Genomic DNA, 24,018 nt, shown 5'->3' on the forward strand with positions numbered 1-24,018 from the left:
GCAGGGAAATATGAAACACTTCTTCCCTTTTCTCCCCATTGCACCTACCGTAGTATTTTCCAAACGCTAATGTGCAAATCTCTCCAGGATTCCACGTACCCCGTGGACTTGGCCTTGCCCACGATTCAAGCAGCAATAGGCCTCCAGTCGGCCCCACTGTGCAGGTTCCAGGGAGATTTCGGGGTTCCCAGGGCTCTGAGGTGGGGGCAGCCCAGGCTCTGCCTCCCCCTGGGAACTGTTCATCCAAACAATGACTCAAAGGCAGAAACAGCAGGCAAGTGAGGACAGGCGCAGAGACACCTGGGGCCAGGTGAGAACCTAATGACAGTGACAGGTCACACAGGGGTGGAGCAAGTGTGTTCCCTTCAAACACAACTCAGTGCTCCTGACACCTTGGAGGAGGGGGAGCGGTTACCCTGTTTCACCACCAAGACCCTGAAAGCAGAGAATTTGCAGGACAAATTCACACCAGCGACTCAGGGTCGAGGCTCTGGCCGTCACCCACACATTTGCATCCAGGGCCTGCCACCCATGCAGGGACACATCGGGACTCATGGGGAGGTTGCTCACCCGGGAGGGGAGGCGGCTTCTGGACCAGCCCCACAACACACAGAGTCTGGCACAACCTCCAAGCCCGTTTCTCTGTTTGAGACCCAGCTGGACAGGGAGGGGGCAGCGGCCGGGGAAAGATGGGCCCAGGTGAGAAGTCTCCTCCACAAAGTGCCCAGGAGGCTGGGAGAGTGGGTGCTGCCCGCCACACGGGACAAGGGAAGGCAGCAAGGGAGGGGGTGAGGGCCCTGACATGAGTCCATTCTTGCCAGAGCTCTTTGTGGGGGCAGCAGAGGGCCAGGCCTCCTTTCACTGCACAGCTTCAGCCCCATCCCATCGCTGCTGCTGGACCACCGCCCGGGGCCACAGCTTTGCATGCTGGGTGGGCTGGGGCCTTGCTTGGGAGCCTCAGCCGTCCCACCCAACCTGAGCACAGGGCAGGAATCAGACTTGAACTTGGGGAAGAGGCAATGGCCAGGAGGCAGGGGTGAGGGCCAGGGCGTGGCCACATGGGAGCAGAGCTGGGACAGGCAGTTCTGCAGACAGGGGTCTCCTCCTGGCTCAGCTCCGTCCCTCACTGCTGGCTCATCTCCCTATTACATCCGTGCCTGGGTCCCTGCTTTGTCTGTGTGGTCGGTAGCAGTGCCCACAGCCGGTGACGGGGCCCTTCCCTCAGCCTGGATCTCAGCTGCCACCAGCCCTGGGGTCACAGGCACCTGGGCCCCTGCCACCCCTGCTGGTCGAGCTTGTGAAAGGGCCCCACAGGTTGTGAGTAGGACCTGTTTCCCACGCGGATGTAAATCTGCATCAGCATCTATCACACAAGAGTCCAGCCCTGGTTGGGAGGGAAGGGACAGCAGTCATGGGCGTCCTTGAATCCCCATTGACCCTGAGCCCCACCCCCAGCCACAGCACAGGGGTCCTCCTCCCCCAGCTGGACAGGATCGTCCCACACAGAAATCCCGCAAGGGACTTGGTATCCTCCCCACCCCTGCCATTCCCCGTGGACCGACCTTTAACAGGCTTGTCGCCTTTACTCTCCTGTCACCCCCTTGTTCCAGACTCGCCCCCACCCCCCTCCACTTTCAATCACCCACTGAGACAGAGGATGCTCCTCCTGCAGGAGGCCCATGGGGGACAGGTGCCCCTGAGGCCCAGCCTTTCCCTCTCGGGTCAGGGCACAGTCTGGCCTTGGGAGCAGAAGTGATGGGAGGGGTCCCTGGGCATTAGAGAGCTCTGTGCTCCCAGGAGCAAGAAGAGGTCCCTGTCAATCAGGAGGAGGGACTGAGGGTCCCCTGTGGATGCAGAGCGCCCAGGACCTCCCGCATCCTCCCTTCCTCTCAGGTCCCCTCTCCAAGGAGCAGTGCAGACCCGAGTACAGACACAGCGGCCCCCAGAGCATTTTCAAACAAAATTATCTTTATTCATAACAGACCCACAATGTCCCAAAGGTGCTACTCCTACCCCCACCCCCACCCTCATGGTCCTGTCCTCCCTCCTACCCCTACCCCAGACCCACCCCCACCCTAAGGGTCCTGCCCTCCCTCCTACCCCCACCCAGACCTACTCCCACCCTAAGGGTCCTGCCCTCCTTCCTACCCCTTCCCCAGGCACCCCCCCCAATGGTCCTGCCCTCCCTCCTACCCCCACCCCATACCCACCCCTGCCCTAAGGGTCCCGCCCTCCCTCCTGCCTCCCACCCTCCCATGTCAGTGGAGCAGCAGGATCAGCCCTGCGATGAGAAGGAGCCCTTGGCTCCTCTGGGGGACAGCCAGGCCCCATGCAGTCTGGGCCCCTCAGGGCGCTGGCAGTGGGGGGCACACCCCTCTGCTCCATCCTGGCTGCAGTGCCGCTTCCTCCCACTCCCTGGGTCAGACGGGTCACACTTCCTCTTGCGAGGCTGTGAGGAGGGCACCAGCCCCAGAGCCAGTGCTGGCCGCCCACAGACCCCGAGGTCGGCCCCTGGGCGGGGGGTCTTCTCAGCATGGACGGGGCCTCCCCCCAGAGCCCGCTTCTGAGACTTGGATGCTGCAGGTGCAGCGCGGCTGAGGCCTCGTCTCTGAAGGGACTGGGACTGGGCCGCACCCCGGGGCCCCCGACCTCCAGGGCAGGCCAGGCCCGAGGCGGGCACAGGACTCAGAGAGAGCGTGCAGGGCAGCAGGCGGCCGGGAGAGGCCCAGAGGAAGGCCAGGCTGCAGAGATCCTCGTCCTCCTCACGGGGCCTGTCAGATGGCCCGCGAGTCTCCCTGACAGGAGAGGCCTCTCTGGGGATGCAGGCCTCCCTGGGGCCCAGTGCACAGTCAGCAGGCCCATGGCCCTGGGGAGCAGAGGGGGGGCATCGAGCCCGCAGTGGTGGATGCTCCTGACGCCCCGCAGAGACAGCAAAGGCCTGGGGCCTGGGCCGGTGGGCGCCTGCTGGGCCGCGCCTTTGCTGGTCCTTGAAGTCAGTCTCTGGTGGGCAGGCTTTGTCAATGACCCCCAGCTTGGGGCCATGGTCATGCCTCTGGGCATCTTGGCAGGTCGCAGACTCAGAAGGACTTGAGTCCCACAGGGGAGCACTGTGACTCGGGGGTGCCTGCACGCCCTCCTCCTTGGAGGCCAGGACTTGCTTCTCTACCAGCTGGGAGGAAGAAGGGACAGTGACTGGCGCTGCTCACATGTGAGAGGAGGAGGAGCGTGGGTGACAGGACAATGGCACGGGTGGGGGGCGGGGGAGGCGGGGGGAGGGGAGTGGGAGGTGACAAAGTGACTGGAATCCACCGCAGTCATGTGTCTCTACTCTGTCCCCTGTGCCATATTCCCAGCTTTGTGGCCCCTCCCCTTCTGGGCTCCCACCCCCTCCTCTCTGTAGCCCTCTCCTTTCTGTTGTCCTGCCCTGCTCCCACCCAGGACTGGCCCCTCGGCATGCGGTGCCTGCAGGCAGGGGTGGCGTGGACACAGGCATGTGTGTCCTGGTTCTGGGCTGCTCCCTGCCCTGGTTTACCTGGGTGTGCCCTTCCTGGCTCCCTGAAGGCCTCCCACCCCGATCAACCTCCCTTCCTCCCTGACTCACTAGGGCCTTTCCCTCCTCTAACTCCCCTGGGGTCCCTGGATGCTATGGCTCACTTGGGTACCCCCTCCCATCTCCCTAATGTCTACCCTCCCCTAGCTCACCTGGGCAGCAGTCAGCCCTTCTTCCTGCTCCAACTCCTCAGCTAGGGCCAAGGGATCCTGCTGTGTGTCTGGCGAAATTATTTGTTCCATGAATTGGAGGTCAATGACCTCCTCCACCTGGGACAGAAGGAAGCGGCTGTGAGCCCCTTGGCAGGGAGCAAACTGGGAGTCAGCGGGGCCTGGAGCACAAGTGGGAAAGCCAAGACCCACCCAGCCTCCTGCACAGGCGGGTGTTTTACTCCATCATGGTCATCAGGTGCACACACACACACACACACACACACACACATGCACATACACACACAGGCACACCCACATGAACACAGCACACACCACACACACACACACAAAGCGCACACATGCACACAGACACACACACTCTCACGTGCCCAGCTCAGGAACAAAGAGCAGAGCCCAATCCCATCAGCCTGGGAGAACCCGGGTCGGGTGCTGCAGTTCCACCCTCTGGGATCTTATAGACCCGGAGCTGCCAGCCAGCCCACCTGGGTGACAAAGTCTTCCTGGAAGCACAGCTGGTCCAGGTAGCTCAGGAGATCTTCATCCTGCAGCCACTCCATTTCTTCATCTTCCCATCCTCCACCTGGCGCCCCCATGGGCAGCTCATCCATGATGTCCATGTCCTCCTGCTCGGCCTCAGGGGGGATCCCATTCTGGGACTCAGTCTCCCGGGGCAGCAGGGCTGTGTGGGTGCACTGGGCGCTGGGTACAGCCTTCCTGGTAGTGCGAGCTGGGCAGAGAGGGAAGAGGAGGGAGCGTGAGGGGATAAAGCTCCCACCTCCGGGGCGTGCGATGCTGAGGGCAGTGTTCGGGGCATTAATATGGGTGCGGCTGGGTCGGGCCACCTGAAGCCTGTGACTATGTGAGGGGAGAGGCCAGAGGGGAGCACCCAAGAGAGTCATGTTTGAGGAAGTGTGGAGCCACTGAATCTCCAAGGGGCCCCGCAGCCAGCCCGCTTCTCAGCCGACTTCATGTGGGGCCTTTGACAGGGAGCGGGGAGAGGGGATGAGAAAGTGGACCAGGTCCAGACCCCATGGGGACCAAGGGCCGCTGAGGCCCAACTCTCAGGGCTGTTTCCCTTGAAAGACCAAAGCCCCCCTGAAGGCGAAGGGCCCCTGTGGGTGGGACAGTGGCCTGCCCTAGGCTCTGTTGCCTTTGGCCATGGGCTCCCATGAGAACGTGCTGGCCTACCTGGCTGCCCGCCCACCGCTGGGGCTGGGGGCCCCCGAGGATCAGGTCTCGGTGGGGCAGGAAGGGGCTGGGTCTGCGTCCCCTTCTTCAACTGCAACTTCTGAAACTGCATCTGCTCCTCCGCCTCAAACTCCATGAACCTGGGGGTGAGGGGGGCACAGCTGTGCTGAGAAGGAGGCCCCAGAAAGGCAGCAGCAGGTGGGGGGATGGGAGAGCCAGGGCCTTGGGGCTGTCAGGGCCCGGACACTGGGGAGGCAGGAGGCTGGCTGAGCACACTCCTGCACAGCCCCTCTGGCTGGAGTCTGCCCACGGGGCGGGCACCTCCCCCAGCCTGTCCTGAGCCTTCATGTCCAGCCCAGGATGGGTCAGGGTCAGAGGAGGGGGGGGCTCCCGGGAGGTGGGACAGAAGCACCCACGCTCTGAAGCTGAGGGAGAGGCTTCCCCAGGAGAGAAGGGCCTCTGGGCAGCGGGGACCCCGTGCTGAGTGACACCCTCCCACCACCCTGCTCTCTGATGAGACCTCACAGCTGGACCAAGCCCAGTAGGCAACCACACCCCCACCCCCAGCTGTGGGGACCAAGGACTCACTTTTCTGCCATCTCGAAATAGACCCTCCGGTCAAAGTTGCTCTTGTTCTGCCATTCCTGCATGGCCTGCCCTATTCCCTCCTGCAGCGTCATGGTGGGCCTCAGGCGGGACAGGGACCGCAGCGCTGGCCTGTAATGCCTCAGGGTCAGTCATGGCTGCAGCCTGGCCTCCACCTGCCTGCCCACCCCAGCTCAGTGGCGCCAGGTTCCCACCCCCACCCGGCAGCACTGAGCACCGGCAGGTGAGGGAAGAGGCGTCTGTGTGCAAAGACAAGCCTTCCAGCTGCTGTTGTCATGGCCTCACATTCACACCAGCCCATGAACCAGGACTGGAGGCTGACCCTACACTCACACCCATCGCTGGGACCCCACCCTCAGACCTGCCCTCCAGCATCCTGGGATTAGCCAGCCTGCAAGTCCCTCCCAGCTCCTCTGATGTGAAAGCTCCAGGCGCGCCCCCTGCCCTGCCCAGTGCACTCACATGAGGAAGCAGCAAAGAGCTCCCGCATCAGGACTCTGGAGAAGGTGCCCCCGGGCCAGGGCCTTGAAGCACTGCCAACGACGGAAGTCCTCATACACACTCTTGGGGTTACAGGCATCATCCAGAGAGGCCTTGGACTGGGAGCCGGCCAGGCCACCCTCCCTGGAAGCCGTGTGTGGCCGTGGTCCAGGATCCACTCGGGGGACGATGGGGGCCAGCTGGGCAGCTGGTGGTGGAGCTTGAGGAGGAAGGCCGGGACACCAGCCTCCATCGCCAGCCTGGGTGCCCCCAAAAGCCGAGGGGGGCATAATCGCCTCCACCTCAGTGGCTTCCAAGAAGAGGGGTGCAGGACACACAGCACCCCCACAGATGGCACCTGGGGCACTCCTGTTGAGGGGGGCCTGAGTCAGGACAATGGTCTGAGTCTGGGAGGGCTGTGGTCGTCCCCCTTCTGACCTGGCCTGGTCCATGATGTTATAAGCCCCAGGCCCAACGGGGCCTTGACCAGCATCTCCTGCCACCAGAGGTGTCCTGGGCAAAGCGGGCAGCACCAGGGGGCGGCCAGGAGGGAATGACGGGGTCTTGAGGGGCGGCAGGTGCTGCTCCCAAGGTGGCCGGTGTGCGGGGCCAGTAGTGGGCAGGGGAAAGGGCTGTGCTGTGAAAGGAGTGATGGGGGCACCGGGCTTCAGGGTCACATCCGCTCCCAGCGCTGCAGATGCTGTTGAGACAAAGGAAAGGGTGAAGGGAGGAGGAGAACCAGCAAACAGCACTGAGGCGCTCTGGGCCCCTGTAGCCACCGGGGAATCAGAGCAGTGAGTCTCCCAGGGGAGGGCCATTGGGATGGGCAAACTGCGGAGGTGGCAGATGTCCTCAGGTCATTGTCACGCTCCATTTGGGAATTACTCCACTGGAGAGCTTGCTCCCCAGCGCCAAGGCTCCCTGACCACTGTCTGCGAGAAGAAACGGCCCCAGCCAGCGCTGACCCTGAGAGCCGCCCTAAGGATTCCCTGGCACCGACCCTGCCAGTCTCAGGGCATGGCCCTGGGCAGCAGTCAGCTCTGGGGGAAATGACCCCTGGCAGACCCACTCCTGTAGTGACTGTCTCTAAGGTAAGTTCTAGGCACCCAAAGGGCCTCTGAGAACAGGCCGTGTCTGAAATATCAGGGCCCCATCTGCACCTCAGTCTTCCCTTTTCTCAATAAATCACCCCTGTTCTGTCCTGGGCTTGCACAACAACACAGAAACACTTGAGTAATGTCTCTCCACAAGAAGGCACAGGGACCTTGATCTGACCTTTGAACGCACTGACCACCATGCACACGTATGTCAGAACCAACAGTGAACACTCAACACGGGCCAGGTCCTGCCACTCGGCCCCAGCGCTCAGACCAGTGATGGCGAACCTATGACAGGGGTGTCAGAGGTGACACGCGAACTCATTTTTTTCGTTGATTTTTCTTTGTTAAATGGCATTTAAATATATAAAATGAATATCAAAAATATCAATCTTTGTTTTACTATGGTTGCAAATATCAAAAAGTTTCTATATGTGACACGGCACCAGAGTTAAGTTAGGGTTTTCCAAAATGCTGACACGCGGAGCTCAAAAGGTTCGCCATCACTGGCTCAGACTAATGGCCCCTCAGGAGCTTGTCATTTCACAGTCAGCAATGGCTGCAGAGGGTTAGAGAAGAGTCAGGGAATGCGGCAAAGTGGGGCTGTCGGTAGGGTTTCCAGAAACTTCCATAGCTGCTGTCCTGTTAGATGGGTCATGGGACTGCAGACTGTTTGAGGTCCTTCCCCTTCCAGCTCCCAACAGTGGAAAGTGAAGGCCAGTAGGAAGCAGGTGTGAGCAGGTGACAGTGGGACACAGTTGTCTGAACACATCCCCGCTCAGAGGAACTCGAGCAGACCTAGTCCAGGAGAGCAGGCTGCACACTGCGTGCCCCTAATTCCTCAGGACAGGCGGCCTCGGACATTTACTACTGACACAGGCCATGGTCTTCCTGCCCCTGTGCACTCCCCTTCCCCTTTAAAAAAGAATCCGCCTTCACAGATGTACCACGGAACACCACGCAGGCTCCACATCTGTTTTCTGTCCCTGAAGCAGGGACATGGACTATGAGCAAACCCTTCATCTCAAAGGTAAAGGGCAGGGCAGAGGGTGCACCATGAGATGCTCGACAAGAGGAAGTCGGTCTGAAGACCTGGGTGGCCACAGGGGGAACGATTCGGGACAGCTCAGGGAACCGGGCCCTCTCTTGGTGGAAGTTACCCGGCCGCCCTGCCCCTGTGGAATCCAAGCCAACAAGCAGCTCCCTGGGCTGAGGAGGAGCGAGCTCTGGGCCAGAAGCAGGGGAGAAGCTCTGGGCTGCAGCAGTTGGAGGACCTTCCAGCCCAGCCCTCAGGGGGGACATTTCATTGTTGACTTGGCCACAGGCAGCCCCACTGGACAGCTTTCTGGCTAAACCCTCCCATGGCCCCCATTAGCTCTAGTGAACTCAGGTCAAGTCCCTTAGAAAGATACTGCGGGGCAAGCTCCAGGTGCCCCAAGAACAGCACACAGGACTAGGCTTTCCCGTGACCACCCTGTGCCACCCCCACGACATCGCCCACTACTCCCCACACATACATGGGAGTGGCTTGTCTCCCCTCTGGGAAGAACCCACGTGCCTGCTGCCATCCTTTCTCCACACCCAGGCATTTCCCTGAGCCACCCTGACCCACCTCTAGGAGCCCTCCTGCCAGTGCCCTCACAGGTTCCCATGGGCTCCCAGCCTCCCAGGTGACAGGTGCTTTGAGGTCCAGTGCTCTCTCCCTCCCCTACTTCAGTCAAAGCGTGTTTCCCCAGTGTCACAGTTTAACCCCAAGTTTTGAGGGACATCTCAGTGTTTAAAACATCCCCTCTCCCATCTATAGTCTTACCTCCTACTGAAGCCATCCCCGCAGACTCATTCACCGACCACCGCTGCCTAGTAGCCTCCACAATGAGAAAAGTCAAGTCGAGAATCCAGAGACTGACCTGCTCCAACAGCTGCTCAGCATCCAGTGGAGGGAAGGTTTGGGTTTAAACTGTAGAATGTAGGGCTCCAGACATTCTGCAGCGGGGGAGGGGCCGAGGACCAATGGGCTGGGGTGGGGGGGGGGGGGGGGCATTCCATGGAGGGCTCTGATAGGTAGGCCAGAACCAGCAGTTCCTTTCAAATTTAAAATCACAAATTTAAAGACACACTAGCAGTAATGACCTTCTCTAAGTTCTAGGCACCCAAAGTCCCCTGATGTGCCCTTTCTTTCAGTTCTTGATCCATCACCCTAGTTCTGGGTCCCTCAACCTGCTTCCTATCTGGTCTTGGTTGACTTCAACACAAACTACACTTTCTGAACAAAATTCAGAACGGGCAGCCTGAAGAAATAATGGGAACTTATGGCCACACGGAACCCAGTGTTTGAAATTAGGACTGACCCAGCAGAGGCAGCATGCTCGGTGGCTGTGTGCACATCATTCCTTAGGAAGCAGTCCTGTGGCCCCAAGTGCCGCCCAGTGCTGGGAGCCCTGCAGATGCAGCCGGCCCAGCCTTACAAACCATCCCCTTTGCTCCCGTCCATCAGGGCAAGGCCCTGTAGCCTACAGGGCAAGACCAGACACCACCACTTTTTGTTTCTCAGAGTATGATGTTGTTCAGTGTCTAACTTTTTACGTTTTGTAAGATTTTAAAGTAATGCCTTTGCATAGTTCACAGTCAAATTTTGCAAAATGGAAAATGCAGTGATGTGTCTTTCTCCTGCCTCTTTCCCCTCTTGCAAATGACCAGAACGAAAATCAGATGATTTCAGTTTCTTTTGAAATATGACAAACTCTAGTAAGTTGATTCTGCTACTATATGTTTTATTGCCAACTGAAATTCTGCAATATAATGCAAAAAATGAGGGCGGGCAGGGTGACATTGTTCCCATGCTACCTGCCATGTCAACGGAAACTGGCCCAGACAGTCATGTTTTGATCAATGTTTGCACAACAACCTTGCAACGGAAACATCTGTGAAGCAACATTTATTGAAAACTTCCACTTACTGAATAAATACAGGAGGAACGGGGTCAGGGGCAAGTGTCTCTTAGAGTGTGTCCAGGTCTAAAGTTCTTGGCCGGAATTGTGCAATGCACGCCCGGACTTCTGGGAGGACGGACCTACTTTCTAGAAACCACGGACCTGCAGTCCAAGGGCATGAAGGCACTGGCCCTTCCGAGGACAGTGCTTCAGGCCGGCCTCTCCCAAACTCCGTCCCGAGGGGCAGCCAAGTGCATGGACTGCACGTTTGCAACTTTAAAGTCACAAGTGCTCCCTGCAACGGGCTGGGAGGTTCCTGGGAGGAAGACCTGCAGGAGGCCTCACAGGGCCCCTCCCTCCACTCCTTCCTCTCCTGCAGGGACAGCCTGGGCCCTTCCCAGGGTGCCTCGCGCCAGGGCGCAAGAGCATGCCCACTGGGGGCGGGACTCTGTCCTGCAACTGCTCCCAGCGTCCGTTGGGGCGGTTGGCGCCCACAGGCGCGCGCATGCGCTAACGGCAGGGCGGGTCCCCAACGGCCGCCCAGGCTGCACGCGGGGCCTGGAATGGCGGCCTCTGGAGTCCGTTAGGCAAACAGGGAGGTAAGGGGCGCGTGGCCCCCTCTCCCCTCAGGGCCCCCCTCTTCTCTGTGGTTCTCCCTGTGGGCTCTGTGCCCCGGGTCTGTGCTCAGCCCCCACACCCTCACATATTTCTGTGTTTTCACCGGGAATTGACAGCCACTGGCCGTTGGGGGTCAGTGATGGGGGCCTACACGGCCCAGTGATGCCTGTGAGTCCAACTCGGGGCGTCGGTCTGTGTCCCCCGCTTTCTGAACAGCGCGGCTCCCGGCAGTTCTTCCGCCTCTGACAGCGCCTCCGGCTCACGCCGTGTCTGCGGGCGGCTGTGGCCACGGGGCGGCCATGCCCGTGGGTGAACGTGCAGGCGGAGCGCTGGTTTTGGAGGGTGTGGAGGTGTATATGCCGGTGAACAGTAGTGTGTGTGCGGTTTGGTGTGGGGTGTGTGGCTGTGGGTTCTCCAAGATGGAAGAGTGAGTTCTGTGGGAATTTGGGAGGGGGTATGTATGCGCAGGTGTGTACGTGGCATGAAGTGTGTTTGGGACATACGTATGGGGACACAGGTGTGCATGTTTGCAGGGCACGGGCTATTCGTGGGTCTGTTCGGGGCTTGTGGAGAGTGTGTGTGTGGAGTGTACTGTGTTCCAGGGCCGTGGCCGGGGAAGGATGTTTGCTGGAGCTCCGTGTTTGCATTTTTCAGTCGGGCCCTAAGGCTCACATGTTTTGGGTACCGAGGGTGTGAGTATTTGAGGGAGAGATGGTTTTTGTGCTTATACAGGGGATGGAGGATGGTATCTATGTATGGGAGGTGTGTGATACGGTTATTTGTTAGTGTTTGTGGATGTGAGAGCTGACTCATTAGCTAGGGGTAACTTGGAATTTGGAAGTTGTTTTATATGTGGTTTCCTGGGGATATATCTACGTGTCTTGCCCAGGTATACTGGTCTGTGTTTATATCTATGACCAGGTGCATGAATTATCAGTTTGTTCATAAGGTGTATGGGGTTCTTAGATGTACATAAAGTGTATTTCTTTGGAGAATACTAAAGTGTTTCTACATGTATTTGGTAGTAGTTAGCAAGCAGTGGTCTGTATATTCAGAGTGATGCCAGAGAAAACAATGTGTATAGTGTGCTTTTGTTACATACTGAAGAGGCGAGGTGACGAGGTTGTATTCTGGAGAGGTGGCATAATGTATAGTGTTTGAGGGGTCTGTATATTCAGGGCTTGAGAATATTTGCAAGCGTGTGTGTTTCCATAGGTGTGTGGGAATAGTGTATGCATATTAGTGAGAGTTAAGGGATTGTCAGTGCGTTTGTGTTTTGCATGTATCCATCTGAGTGTGTGGGGTGTGTATATTCGTGAGTGGTTTGTGGGTGTGTTTATTTGGGATTTGTGAGTGTATCAGGAAGCTTAGGGTCCTCTTTGCATCTGTTCCAGAATGTAATGCTTGCGGAATTTGGTGGTATTGCTTGTATGAGTCCTCTCTGTGTGTGAGGTGGGCTTATATGTATTTGATAAGTAGAGGTTGTTTGTCACTCTATGTATTTGAGTTCTTGGAGCTTATGGATGGGCTGTGTGTTCTAGGGAATGTGAGAGTTCACTTTGTGTTTGGAAACAAAGAGACTGTGTAGGTTGTGTGTGTGTGCGTGTGTGTGTGTGTTTGTGTGTGTGTGTGTGTGTTCAGGAATTGTGGAGCGTGTGCATTTTATGGCTGTGGAGTTGCATATGGATCTTTTTTTGGGTGCCACATGAGACAGTTGTCTACTTGTATTTTTAGAGGGTCTGAAGTATTCAGTATTCAGTGTGTATATCTGGGTGGTATGTTGGTTGCCCATGTTTGTATACAGGCCCATGTTGTGTGTGTGTATATATAATTGTAGGTGTAGAATGTGAATATTCCGGATGATTAGGGGTTTGTTTGTAACAACTTAGGTAGTAAGAGGTGGTCTATCTGTATATTCCAGGAGAGTGAGGGTAGAAATGTACATGTGTGTTCATATATGTAAATTCATTTTTGTTTATATATCTGGGTGGGAGTGGAGGTTCCTACGCAGGGTGTAAGTGCATTGTATGCACATAATCATTTGACAGGGGATGGGGTGTGCTGGAACTGGCTCATACTAGCTTGGGATAGTTGATGGTGCATGTCTCTCTGGGGCTCTGTGTTCATCTAGTGGGTACCTTGAAATTAGGCATGCTGGGAATATTTGTACCAGGTGCTCAGCACAATTGAAGTCTTTCCTGCATCCTCCTGAGAGTGATCAGCATTCACCAGCACCCCACTTGTGTGTGTGTGTCTCAGTGTATGTGCGTGTGAAGCAGGGATATTCAGGCATCAGTGGGCATATGTATGGGAGGCTCTGTGTGAATTGGGAGCGAGGCATCTGGGGCTGCGGGCCTTGCATAGACCATGGTCATTCTGAATCATTGCATTGCTCTTAATCAGGTTGGTCCACTCTTTCGGCCAAAGAATGCCATAAATGTTGGTGATTTCTGGCCCCTCTTCCTACAGATGGATTGGGGGTGTCTGTCCTTTAGGCATGTGGACATTTCTTTATTCTTTAACATTTGTATGATCCTGGCATCTGGGGCCCTAGATGGGTGGGCCTGGTGGACAGATAGCTGTGCAGAACAGAACCTTCACAGGTGTACTTCTGGCCTGACAGGCTACAGTCAGAAGATGGGGGGGCATCCTGGAAGTCAGATGGCAAACTGTTCCCCCTGGCAAACGCCCTAAGAATCAGCTGGGCAGGTACTGGTATTACTGACTCGTACCTGCTGACTGCACGGAGCAGTTGGGGCCAGCACCAGCAGCAGGTGGGAGCGGGGTCGGGGCTGTCAGCAGGTGCAAGTGGTGGCTACTGCCCTGATTGCCCCTCAGGAGCAGGGGGAGGTGGAGAAGCCGTGAGGGGCGATCAGGGCTGGCAGCTGCCACTCGCACCCGCTGATGGCTTGGAGCAATTGAGGCCAGCAGCAGCAGCAGGTGCCTATATAATAAAAGCCTAAAGGTAAGGTGGGTGGGCAAGGACAGCCTTTACATGGGGTCCAGGTGGTGAGTTGTGTTGTGTATCAGGCTGGTCAGTGATATCACTAGTTCTTAACCCACTTATCTCCATGGAAACCTCAATCCTTTTGGATAGGGAGGACTTCAGGGGTCAGTGATATGACAGAGATGGATGCGAAGAGGCTTTGTCCCTGAGGATGGCTGGGAGCTGACACCTGGAGAGACAGGGGAGTCCCACTCTGAGGACATATATGTCTGTGACATTTCTGAACACTTTAGACAGGCTCTCCTTTGTTATCTGAAGGCTCATGATGATTCTAGCACTGACCCTCTTTTCTCTATTCCATGTTGATCTGCAAACCACCAGAGGCATCTTGGGCTGCGGGCCTTGCATAGACCATGGTCATTCTGAATCATTGCATTGCTCTTAATCAGGTTGGTCCATTCTTTCGGCCAAAGAATGCCATAAATGTTGGTGATTTCTGGCCCCTCTTCCTACAGATGGATTGGGGGTGTCTGTCCTTTAGGCATGTGGACATTTCTTTATTCGTTAACATTTGTATGATCCTGGCATCTGGGGCAGAGCAATGCAATGATTCAGAATGACCATGGTCTATGATGAGTGTAGCCATAAGCTGACCCCACAGCTGTCTCCTGCCTCTCTTAATTCCTCCCAAGAATCTATTGGGTCTTCCTTCCTTATGGTGAGTCTCCTTCTGGTCTTTTCTCTCCCATGGTGAATCCTCCTGCCAACAGAATGTACCCCTCACTTGCTTGAATGCCCCAATAACTGCTTGTCTGAGTAGAAGCAGATTCCTAGTAGCTCTCACTGCCCTCTCCATAACCTAGCCCCTAGAAAATGACAGTGTGTTGTACTGATCATGTTGTGGGTTGATGCCAGAATGGAGCCAGTCCTAGTTTTATATTTTAAAATGTTACATATTTAAATAAACATGCAGCAGAAACCGGTTTGGCTCAGTGGATAGAGCGTCGGCCTGCGGACTGAATGGTCCCAGGTACGATTCCGGTCAAGGGCGTGTACCTTGGTTGCGGGCACATCCCCAGTAGATGTGCAGGAGGCAGCTGATCGATGTTTCCCTCTCATCGATGTTTCTAACTCTCTATCTCTCTCCCTTCCTCTCTGTAAAAAATCAATAAAATATATTTTAAAAAAAATAAACATGCAGTATAATATATACAAGGTAATGCTCTTGGGGTTGTTTGTTGAAAATTTTTTGGCTTTGGTTCTGAAATGGGAAGGCACGTCTCTTGAGTTTTATGGGTGAGGAACAGGAGTACCTTGGTATCTTGAATCAGCACTGAAAATCCCCCACCAGGTGCAATTAATGCAAAATGCTAGAATGGCTGGGCTTGGACAGAGCTGGTTTTTCTGGGGCTGATATTTTTTTGGAGTGTAGTCATTTCCTTGTCTCTCCATGGACAGAAGGAATCTTCTGTTCTTTTTAAAAACATAATTTAAGAAAATGCTTTATTACAGTTTCCATACAATTGTTATATTAGTTTCAGGTGTGCAACATGGTGCTAAAACATTTATATCACTTACAAATTGATTACCTCGATAAGTCTAGTACCCATTTGACACCATTCGTAGTTCTTACAGTATTATTGACTTTATATCCCTATGGCTGTTTTTGTAATTGGCAATTTGTAGATATTAATCCTTTCCACTTTTCCCCCCATCCTTCCCACCTCCCTTCAAAATGTTCTCAGCACCTGTGTATATACTTCTGTTTTGTTTGTTGGTTAATTTTGTTCTTTAGATTCCACATGTAAATGAAATCCCATGGTCCTTGTCCTTCTCCATCTGAGCTGTTTGACTTAGAATAATGCCCTCTAGTTCTATCTATGTTGTTGCAAATGGCAAGATTTCATTCTATCTTTTGGTTGAGCAGAATTGTATTGTTTGCAGTACCACACTTTCTTTATCCACTCATTTATTGATGGATACTTCGGTTTCTTCCATGTCTTGGCTATCCTATATAATAAAAGCCTAATATGCTAAGTGTCCAGTCGGCCAGTCATTTGTTCCACAAATCAAAGTGTAATCCTATATAATAAAATGCTTATATGCAAATAGACCCAACAGTGGAACAACAGAACAACTGGTTGCTATGATGTGTGCTGACCATCAGGTGGTGTGCATAGAACGTGGTGGGTGTTGGCCACGGCGGGATGGTGGGGCAGGTGAGCAGGGGCACCAGTTGTTGTCATTGGGGTGAGCCTCTGGTGTTTACTAAAAATTCTTTGCTCCCCTGCGCCATGGTCCCGCCCGGTGCTTGCACCTGCTGCCAGTGCTGGCCCCGCTCACACCTGCTGATGGCACCTGGCATGGCACTGGTCGCTTGACGCCATTAGAGGTTGCAAGCGGTAGCTGCTGGCCCCGATTGCCCCTCAGGGCTTCTCCACCTCCCCGTGCTCCTGAGGGGCAATCAGGGCAGTAACCACCACTTGCACCCGCTGCCGGTGCCGGCCCTGCTTCCACCTGCTGCTAGTGCCGGCCCCATTTGCTTCACTCTGTCAGTGGGTGCAAGTGGGGCTGGCACCATCAGTATGTGGGAGTGGCGGCAGCAGGATTGTAGCTGCAGCAGACAATGGACCGAGGGCCTTGGGGGGAGGGGTTGGGTAGGGGCGTGGAGTATGGGCTGAGACCTGCCCCTATTCCTGCCGCAGCTTCTCGGCCCACGGTTCCTTTCAAGGTGCATGAATTCGTGCACTGGCCCCCTAGTGCTAATGATATGCTAAGGTCGCTCAACCACTCGCTATGACATGCACTGACCACCAGGGGGCAGACAGTACACCAGTCGCTATGATGTGCACTGACTGCCAGGGGGCAGATGATCCAACCAGTAGGTTAGCTTGCTGCTGGTGTCCGGGACTGAGCAAGATGCACCAGACACGCCCTGGAGCCCTCCCGCAACCCCTCCCTGGCTGGCCAACCTCCCGCATCCCTCCCCAGCACCAGTGGGATCCCTTGGCCTGGCCTACACCCTCTCGCAGTCTGGACCCCTTGGGGGATGTCGGTGAGCCGGTTTCAGCCTGATCCCACAGGCCAGGCTGAGGGACCCCATTGGTGCACGAATTCCCACACTGGGCCTCTAGTTGTAATTAATGCTGCAATGGACATAGAGATGCATATATCTTTTAGAATTAGTGTTTTATGTTTCTTTGAATAAATACTGAGAATTGGAATTGCTGGGTCCTCCTCATTTCTTTTTATGGCCTTTGATTTAAAGTGTATTTTGTGTGATAGAAGTATTGTGATACCAGTTTTTAAAATTTCCATTTGCATGAAATATCATTTTTCATCCCTTTACTTTAGATCTGAAGGAGGTCTCTTGTAAGCAGCATATGTATGGGTCTTGCTGTGTTATCCATTTAGCCATCCTGTGTCTTTTGATTGGAGCATTTAACCCATTTACATTTAAAGTAATTATTGATAGGTTTGTAGTTATTGCCATTTTATTATTCATATGTTCACCTCCACCTCCACCTCCACCTCTACCTCCACCCACACCCACACTCACACTCACACCTTCTTTTTCTTGAGTCTTTTTAACATTTCTTGTAATACTGTTGGGTGGTTATTAACTCCTGCTTTTTCTTTTCTGAAAAGCTCATATCTCTCCTCCTATTCTAAGTGATAGCCCTGCTGAGTAGAGTAATCTTGATATACCAGTAGGCCCTTGCTTTTCATCACTTTGAATATTTGGTGCCAGTCCCTTCTACCTTGCAAAGTTTCTACTAAGGAATCAGATGATTATGGGAGCTCTGTTGCAGGTAAGTAGTAGTTCTTATCTTGCTGCATTTCAGATTCTCTCTTTGTCATCAACCTTTGCCATTTTACTTATGATGTATCTTGGTGTGGGCCTCTTGGGTTCATCTTCTTTGGGACTCTGCACTTCCTGGACTTGTGTGTCTGTTTCCTTCACCAGGTTAGAGAAATTTTTCATTCGTACCTCTGTAAATAGGTTTTAATCCCTTATACTTTCTTCTTCTTCTGGTACCACTGTGATCTGAATGTTGTTATGCTTGATGTTGTCCCAGAAGTCTCTTAAGCTATCAGCATTTAAAAAATTTATATCTTTATTGCTGTTCCAATTTTCAGCTACCTTGTCTTCCAAATTGCTGATTTGATCCTCTGCTTCATGTAATCTACTCTAGACTCACTCGAATGTATTCTTCATTTCAGTTATTGTATTCTTCATTTGATTGATTCTTTTTTTTTTCCCATCTCCATTTTTATGTTCCCGATCTCTTCTTTTGATTTTCTTTACTGTTCTAGTCAATGAAAGGGTAACTTTATTGAGGCCCCAAGGTTCTGGGATTCAGGCAGAAGACTTCCCTGCAGTCGAGGAGCTGGTGGAGGGGCCTTATTTAACCTTCTTGGGGCACAGGTTGTTTTGGTGGCTGCACTTATTTTTGTGGCAGTTGATAGCGTGAGGATACAACTGACTGTAACACATTTGGTAGATCATCTTGTTGCATTTGTACTTCTGGGCAAGCTGGTGGAAGGAGGGTTCGATGATGCCATCCCACAGATGAAGCATCAAGTACAAGGTGGTATTTTTCTAATAATGTAGTCAGAGTGTGACCATCCTCTAGCTATATGCCAGCAAAAATCATATGCTGCTGGTTAGGCGGGATGCCCTTCTTTTCTTGGATTTTAGCTTTGACTTTCTCAATGGCATCACTGAGCTCAACCTCAAGGGTGATGGCCTTGCCAGTCAGGGTCTTCACTGTAGGGCGCGGCTCTAGGGTTAAGCCTCGGACTGACCTGTTGGCAAAGCCACAAACAAGTCCCAGCTTAGAGGGCACAGTCCTCTTAGCATAATTAGGCTTGACCTTATGATGCTCCCTAGATCCTTCCTAGGTAGCTAATGAGCTGTGGGAGGTGCAGCAAGTGCTGCCAAAACAAGTGAAACTCACAAGAACATTGTAACTATGGTGACCACTACCTTGTTTACCTCTGGCTATAAAATAAAGGCTCAGCTTGCCAGGCACAGGAAGATCCACCTAGAACAGGGGTGGGCAAACTTTTTTGAGTCGAGGGCCACAATGGGTTCTTAAACTGGACTGGAGGGCTGGAACAAAAGCATGGATGGAGTGTTTGTGTGAACTAATATAAATTCAAAGTAAACATCATTACATTATAGGGTATGGTCTTTTTTTTTTTAGTTTTATTCATTTCAAACAGGCCGGATCCGGCCCGCGGGCCGTAGTTTGCCCACGGCTGACCTAGACCCAGCTTATTCTCTTTGTCATTTCTTCATCCTTTCACCACCAACACTCAGGCTTTTGAACCCTTGGCTGAACTGGTTCTGCACACTTCACAAAGATCTACATCTCTGCATCTGCTGGGGAGGCTTCTCTGCCACCTCATTGAAGAGAAAGATCCTATCTCTTTATTAATGTTCTGAGTTTATCTATGTTTTTCCTACGTTCTTTGAGCATCCTAATCAAAGTATTTTGAATTCTGCATATGGTAGATTGTTTGCCTCTGTTTTGTTGAATTCTTTCTCTGGATTTTTTCCCCTGTTTTTTTCATTTGGGTCATGTTTCTTTGTTTCCTCATTTTAGCTGCTTCTCTCTGTGTATTTCCTTGTATTTGGGTATTTGGTAGATATGTTCCATCTCCTGATGTTGGTAAAGTGGCCTTATGTTGTAGGTGTCCTGTTGGTCCCAGTGGTGCAGTCTTTCATGTCACCAGTGCCAGGTACTCCAGGGGTGTCTCTTGTGTGGATTGTGTGTGCCATTCTGTTGCAGGTGAGACTTGATTGCTATTGGTATGTTAAGGGGAGGTATTGGCTTTCAGGCTGATTAGCTGTGTGGAATGGCTGTGAGTACAGCAGACACACTGTTGTACAGGGGTTGATGCCATGGAGCAGGATTTGGATAAAGAAGAGGGGGTACAAATAATAGTAGTATTATGGAATATTACTCAGCCATGAGGAAGAATGAAATCTTACTATTTGTGACAACATGGATGGACCTCGATGGTATTATGCAAAATGAAATAAGTTAGAGAAAGTCAAATACCATGTGATTTTACTTATCTGTGGAATCCAGAAAACTATATTAACAAACAAACTTATAGATACAGAGAACAAACTGATGCTTGCCAGGTGGGTGTGGGGCTAGGGAGCTGGATGAAAAGGGGAAGAGATTAAGAAGTACAAATTGACCCGGCTGGCATGGCTCAGTGGTTGAGCATAGACCTAGGAACCAAGAGGTCATGGTTCAATTCCTGGTCAGGGCACGTGCTTGGGCTTTGGGCTTGATCTCTAGTGCAGGAGGCAGCCGATCAATGATTCTTTCTCATCATTGATGTTTCTATCACTTTCTCTCCTTCAACCTCTGAAACCAATAAAAGTATATTTTTTAAAAAGTACAAATTGGCAGTTACAAAATAGTCACAGGGATATAAAGTACAGCATAAGGAATATAGTCAGTAATATTGTAAAAACTATGTACAATGTCAGGGTGTTACTAGACTTATGGGAGGATCACTGCATAAGCTATATGAATGTCTAACCACTATGCTCTACACTTGAAACTAACATAATATTGAATGTCAACTATAATTGAAATAAAAAGATAACCTCCAGAGAAATATCTGAGTTTATATTCTCCTGATAGGGTTATTGCTTGGAAAAGACAGGTAATCATGATTTGTAAACCAATGTTTGATAGAGCATTCCTATAAATCCTTTAGACTGGAAATAAGAAGAGAGAAGAATAAAAGAAACACTCCCCCACCCCCATAGCTGTTGTCATGCAGTAGAGGGAACCCCAACATCAGTGGTTGTTTCAAAATAATACACAGCACAGAAGTGTTTCAAATCACTGAAAATATCCTACTGTAAGGTCATGTGGCTCCAACTTGTTTGCTCTGGTTCAAGCTACTGCTGAACATGCTTCACCTACTAACACCAACTGCACACAAAGTAATGGATTAAGTGTACTTTAACCCCAAACATTTGGGACTTACTTATAGGACATAGCTGTGCCCTGGGTACTATTGGGCTCAAGGGCCTACACACTTACCTAAATGACTGATGAAACTTAATGGACATTACTGGTTTTCTTATTAATATCTGATGTAAGTACTATTGGGATAATCAATCATATCCTGAACTTTTATTTCAATACGGGATTAAAGACTTACATTTAAGACTGCTAATCAGAAAACTCCTATAGGAAAACATAGGCAGTAAACTCTTTGATACTTGTTTTAGAAATATCTTTTTGGATATGTCTCCTCAAGCAAGGGCAACAAAAGCAAAAATAAACAAATGGGATTACACCAAATTAAAAAGCATTTGCACAGTGAAGGAAACTATCAACAAAACTAAAAGATGACCTGCTGAATGGGAGAAAATATTTGAAAATGACACATCCAATAAGGGGTTAATATCCAAAATATATAAGGAACTCATACAACTCAATATCAAAAATATAAAAAATCTAATTAAAAAATGGATAGAGGATCTGAGTAGATATTTTTCCAAAGAAAACATGCAGATGGCCAAGAGACACATAAAAAGATGCTCAATACCACTAATTATGAGGGAAATGCAAACCAAAACCACAGTGAGCTATCACCTCACACCTGTCAGGTTGGCTAGTATCAAAAGGACAATAAACAAATGTTGGCAAGGATTTGTAGAAAAGGGAACCTCATGCACTGTTGGTGGGATTACAAACTGGTACAGCCATTATGGAAGCCAATATAGAGGTTCCTTAAAAAAATTAAAATAGAACTACCATATGACCCAGCAATTCCTCTTCTGGGTATCTATCAGAAGAAAACTAAAACACTAATTTGGAAAGGTATTTGCACACTTATGTTCATTGCAACATCATTATCAATAGCCAAGCTTTGGAAGCAACGTAAATGTTCATCAATAGATGGATATGCAATGGAATATTACTCAGCCATAAAACAGAATGAAGTGAAATCTTGCCATTGTGACAACATGGATGGACCTAGAAGAGTATTATGCAAAGTAAAATAAGTCATATGGAGAAGGAGAAGTACCAGATAATTTCACTTACATGTGGAATCTATAAGATAAAACAAATAAAAAACAAAACAAACAGATTCATAGACATGAAGAACAAACTGATGGTTGGCAGAGGGGAAGAGGGTAGGGGGGAGGGGGAAAAATGAAGAATAAGAGGAACAAATTTCCAGTTATCAAATAAGTTATGGTAATATAATGCACAGTATAAGAAATATAGTCAGTAATATCACAGTAACCATATATGGTGCCATATGGTTACTAGACTTATTGTGATGATCTGTTCCTTAGGTATACAAATGTTGAATAACTATGTTATATACCCAAAACTAAAGTAATATTGTATATTAACTATATATTTAGATAAAAATTTATGAATATTTATTTAAACATAAGTGTGATTTCAGATATCAAAATTACAACTAAGCCACAGAATAACCATCTTTCAGAACCACCTGAAATCTGGCTGAATGGAAGCCCTGTAAGTAGAGAATTAAAGAAGCCACACTGAGACTGGATTAAAGACTTAGATTTAAGACTGGAAATCAGAAACCAGTAGGAGGGCTGGAGGTGGGGGCCAGCTTTCTCCCAGACAAAAGTGCTGGCAGAGGTCATTGTTCCTCATCAGAGCCCTCCCCCAGCACAGAACCAACAGACAGAAGCCATATCTGAGCATCCACTAACCTGGCCCACACTATTAACCCCACCTCCCTGGTGATACTCTGAGACCCTGCCCCACCAGTTTGCAGCTCCACCCAAGCTGTTTGCAGTGGACAGTCCTGGCTTAGGCTTCAGACATTCCTTAAATCTCTCAAACAAGCAGCAGCTGGCCTCAGCTTCCATACCTCTCGGTAAGTGGCCCCAGACGCTGGAGTAGCAACAGCCTGGCAAGGTTCATAGGTTGGCCTCTCCTAGACACCTCCAAGCCCAACATAATTAGCAGCCATCGGCAGGTCACTCTGTAGCTCATGCCAGGTGGCCTCAGGCAGGGCACAGGCAGTGGCTGACATTGTACCCCCTGGGAGGCCCAGAACCAGTGCACCTAATGGTCAGCTTCAGACCATGCCAGATTACAACTTGACTACATCCACCAGTGACACACTCAAAGGATGGACGTGGTGAGCACCAAAGCCCCACTGAAGCATGTCTTGCTCCACAGGGGCATCTCCTGCATAGCAGTTCTCCCACTGTAGTTGCAGCTGGTCCTCACAGCTGATTCGCCTGGGAGTCAATTCCTCCCAGTAACACCAACAGCAATCAAAGTTCAACTACAACAAGACAGTGCACACAGCCCACATAGGGGCACAGCCAGAATGCCCAGCTCAGATGACTGCGGAGGCTGAGCCACTGGGCCGTACAGGACACCTATTGCAACAGGCTACTCTACCAATTCCAAGAGACATAGTAGTTCTACCTAATACATAGAAACAAACACAGGTAAGCAGCCAAAATGCAGAGACAAGGAAACATGTTGCAAATGAAAGAACAGAAGAAATCTCAAGACAATGAACTAAATGAAATAGAAGGAAGCAAACTACCAGATACAGTTTAAAACAGTGGTTACAAGGATGCTCAAGGAACTTAATGAGAACTTCAAGGAACTTAGGGAGTACTTTTAGGGAACTTAGTGAGAACTTCGGGGAACTTAGTAAAAACAATGACATAAAAAAGGACCAGTCAGAAATTAAGGATCCACTAACTGAAATGAATAATTTACAAGGAATCAACAATACAGTAGAGGATGCCAAGAATCAAATCAGTGATTTGGAATATGAGGAAGCAAAAACTCCCTATGAGAACAACTAAAAGAAAAAAAGAATCCAAAAATATGAAGATAGTCCAGCTGGTGTGGCTCAGTGGTTGAGTGTCGACCTATGAATCAAGAAGTCCCCAGTTCAATTCCCAGTTAGGGCACATGCCTGGGTGGCAGGCTCAATGTCCAGTAGGGGGCATGCAGGAGGCAGACGATTGATGTCTCTTTCATTGATGTTTCTATCTCTCTATTCCTCTCCTTTCCTCTCTAAAATCAATAAACCATATATTTAAAAAACAAAATAATACAAAGAAATATGAAGATAGTGTAAGGAACCTCTGGGACAACTTCAAGCATACCAACCTTTGCATTATGGGGATGATGGAAGGAGAAGAGAGGGAGCAAGAAATTGAAAACCTATTTGAAAAAATAGTGACAGAAAACTTCCCCTAACTGGTGAAAGAAGTAGACTCATAAGTCCAAAAAGCACAGAGAGTCCCAAACAAGAAGAGCCCAAAGTTGCCTACACAAAGACACATTATAATTAAAGTGCCAAAGTTTAAAGACAAAGAGAGAATCTTAAAAGCAGTTAGTTACCTACAAGGGAGGGCCCATACAAT

General features: G+C 51.1%; 2 protein-coding genes across 2 annotated transcripts; both read right to left on the reverse strand.

Annotated features, from left to right (window-relative positions):
• Positions 1-2,275: 2,275 nt before the first annotated feature.
• On the reverse strand, positions 2,276-8,920 carry LOC138998949 (NUT family member 2G-like). The gene is made up of 7 exons (XM_070400985.1): positions 8,905-8,920; positions 5,980-6,697; positions 5,500-5,628; positions 4,912-5,051; positions 4,206-4,450; positions 3,703-3,819; positions 2,276-3,169 (listed from the first exon to the last, which is right to left on the reverse strand). The coding sequence occupies exons 1-7, from the start codon at positions 8,918-8,920 to the stop codon at positions 2,276-2,278; spliced, it is 2,259 nt and encodes a 752-aa protein (XP_070257086.1).
• Positions 8,921-17,994: 9,074 nt separating this feature from the next.
• LOC138998950 (ubiquitin-ribosomal protein eL40 fusion protein-like) lies at positions 17,995-20,697 on the reverse strand. The gene is made up of 3 exons (XM_070400986.1): positions 20,669-20,697; positions 18,271-18,398; positions 17,995-18,188 (listed from the first exon to the last, which is right to left on the reverse strand). The coding sequence occupies exons 1-3, from the start codon at positions 20,695-20,697 to the stop codon at positions 17,995-17,997; spliced, it is 351 nt and encodes a 116-aa protein (XP_070257087.1).
• Positions 20,698-24,018: the final 3,321 nt, after the last annotated feature.

This window comes from Myotis yumanensis, unplaced genomic scaffold, assembly GCF_028538775.1.
Source record: "Myotis yumanensis isolate MYYU_CA2020_CCGP unplaced genomic scaffold, mMyoYum1.0.hap1 SCAF_21, whole genome shotgun sequence".
In the NCBI taxonomy this organism is placed as follows: Eukaryota; Metazoa; Chordata; class Mammalia; order Chiroptera; family Vespertilionidae; genus Myotis; species Myotis yumanensis.

Coding starts and splice junctions, on each gene's coding strand:
- LOC138998949 (XM_070400985.1), bottom strand. Junction 4,451..4,911: donor AGCGGTGGGCGGGCAGCCAG/GTAGGCCAGCAC, acceptor CTCTCTGCCCAG/CTCGCACTACCAGGAAGGCT. Junction 3,820..4,205: donor AGGAAGACTTTGTCACCCAG/GTGGGCTGGCTG, acceptor CTTCTGTCCCAG/GTGGAGGAGGTCATTGACCT.
- LOC138998950 (XM_070400986.1), bottom strand. CDS start 20,697: ATGTCCATTAAGTTTCATCAGTCATTTAG. Junction 18,399..20,668: donor AAGTTTCATCAGTCATTTAG/GTAAGTGTGTAG, acceptor CTTTGCCAACAG/GTCAGTCCGAGGCTTAACCC. Junction 18,189..18,270: donor TAAAATCCAAGAAAAGAAGG/GCATCCCGCCTA, acceptor ATTATTAGAAAA/ATACCACCTTGTACTTGATG.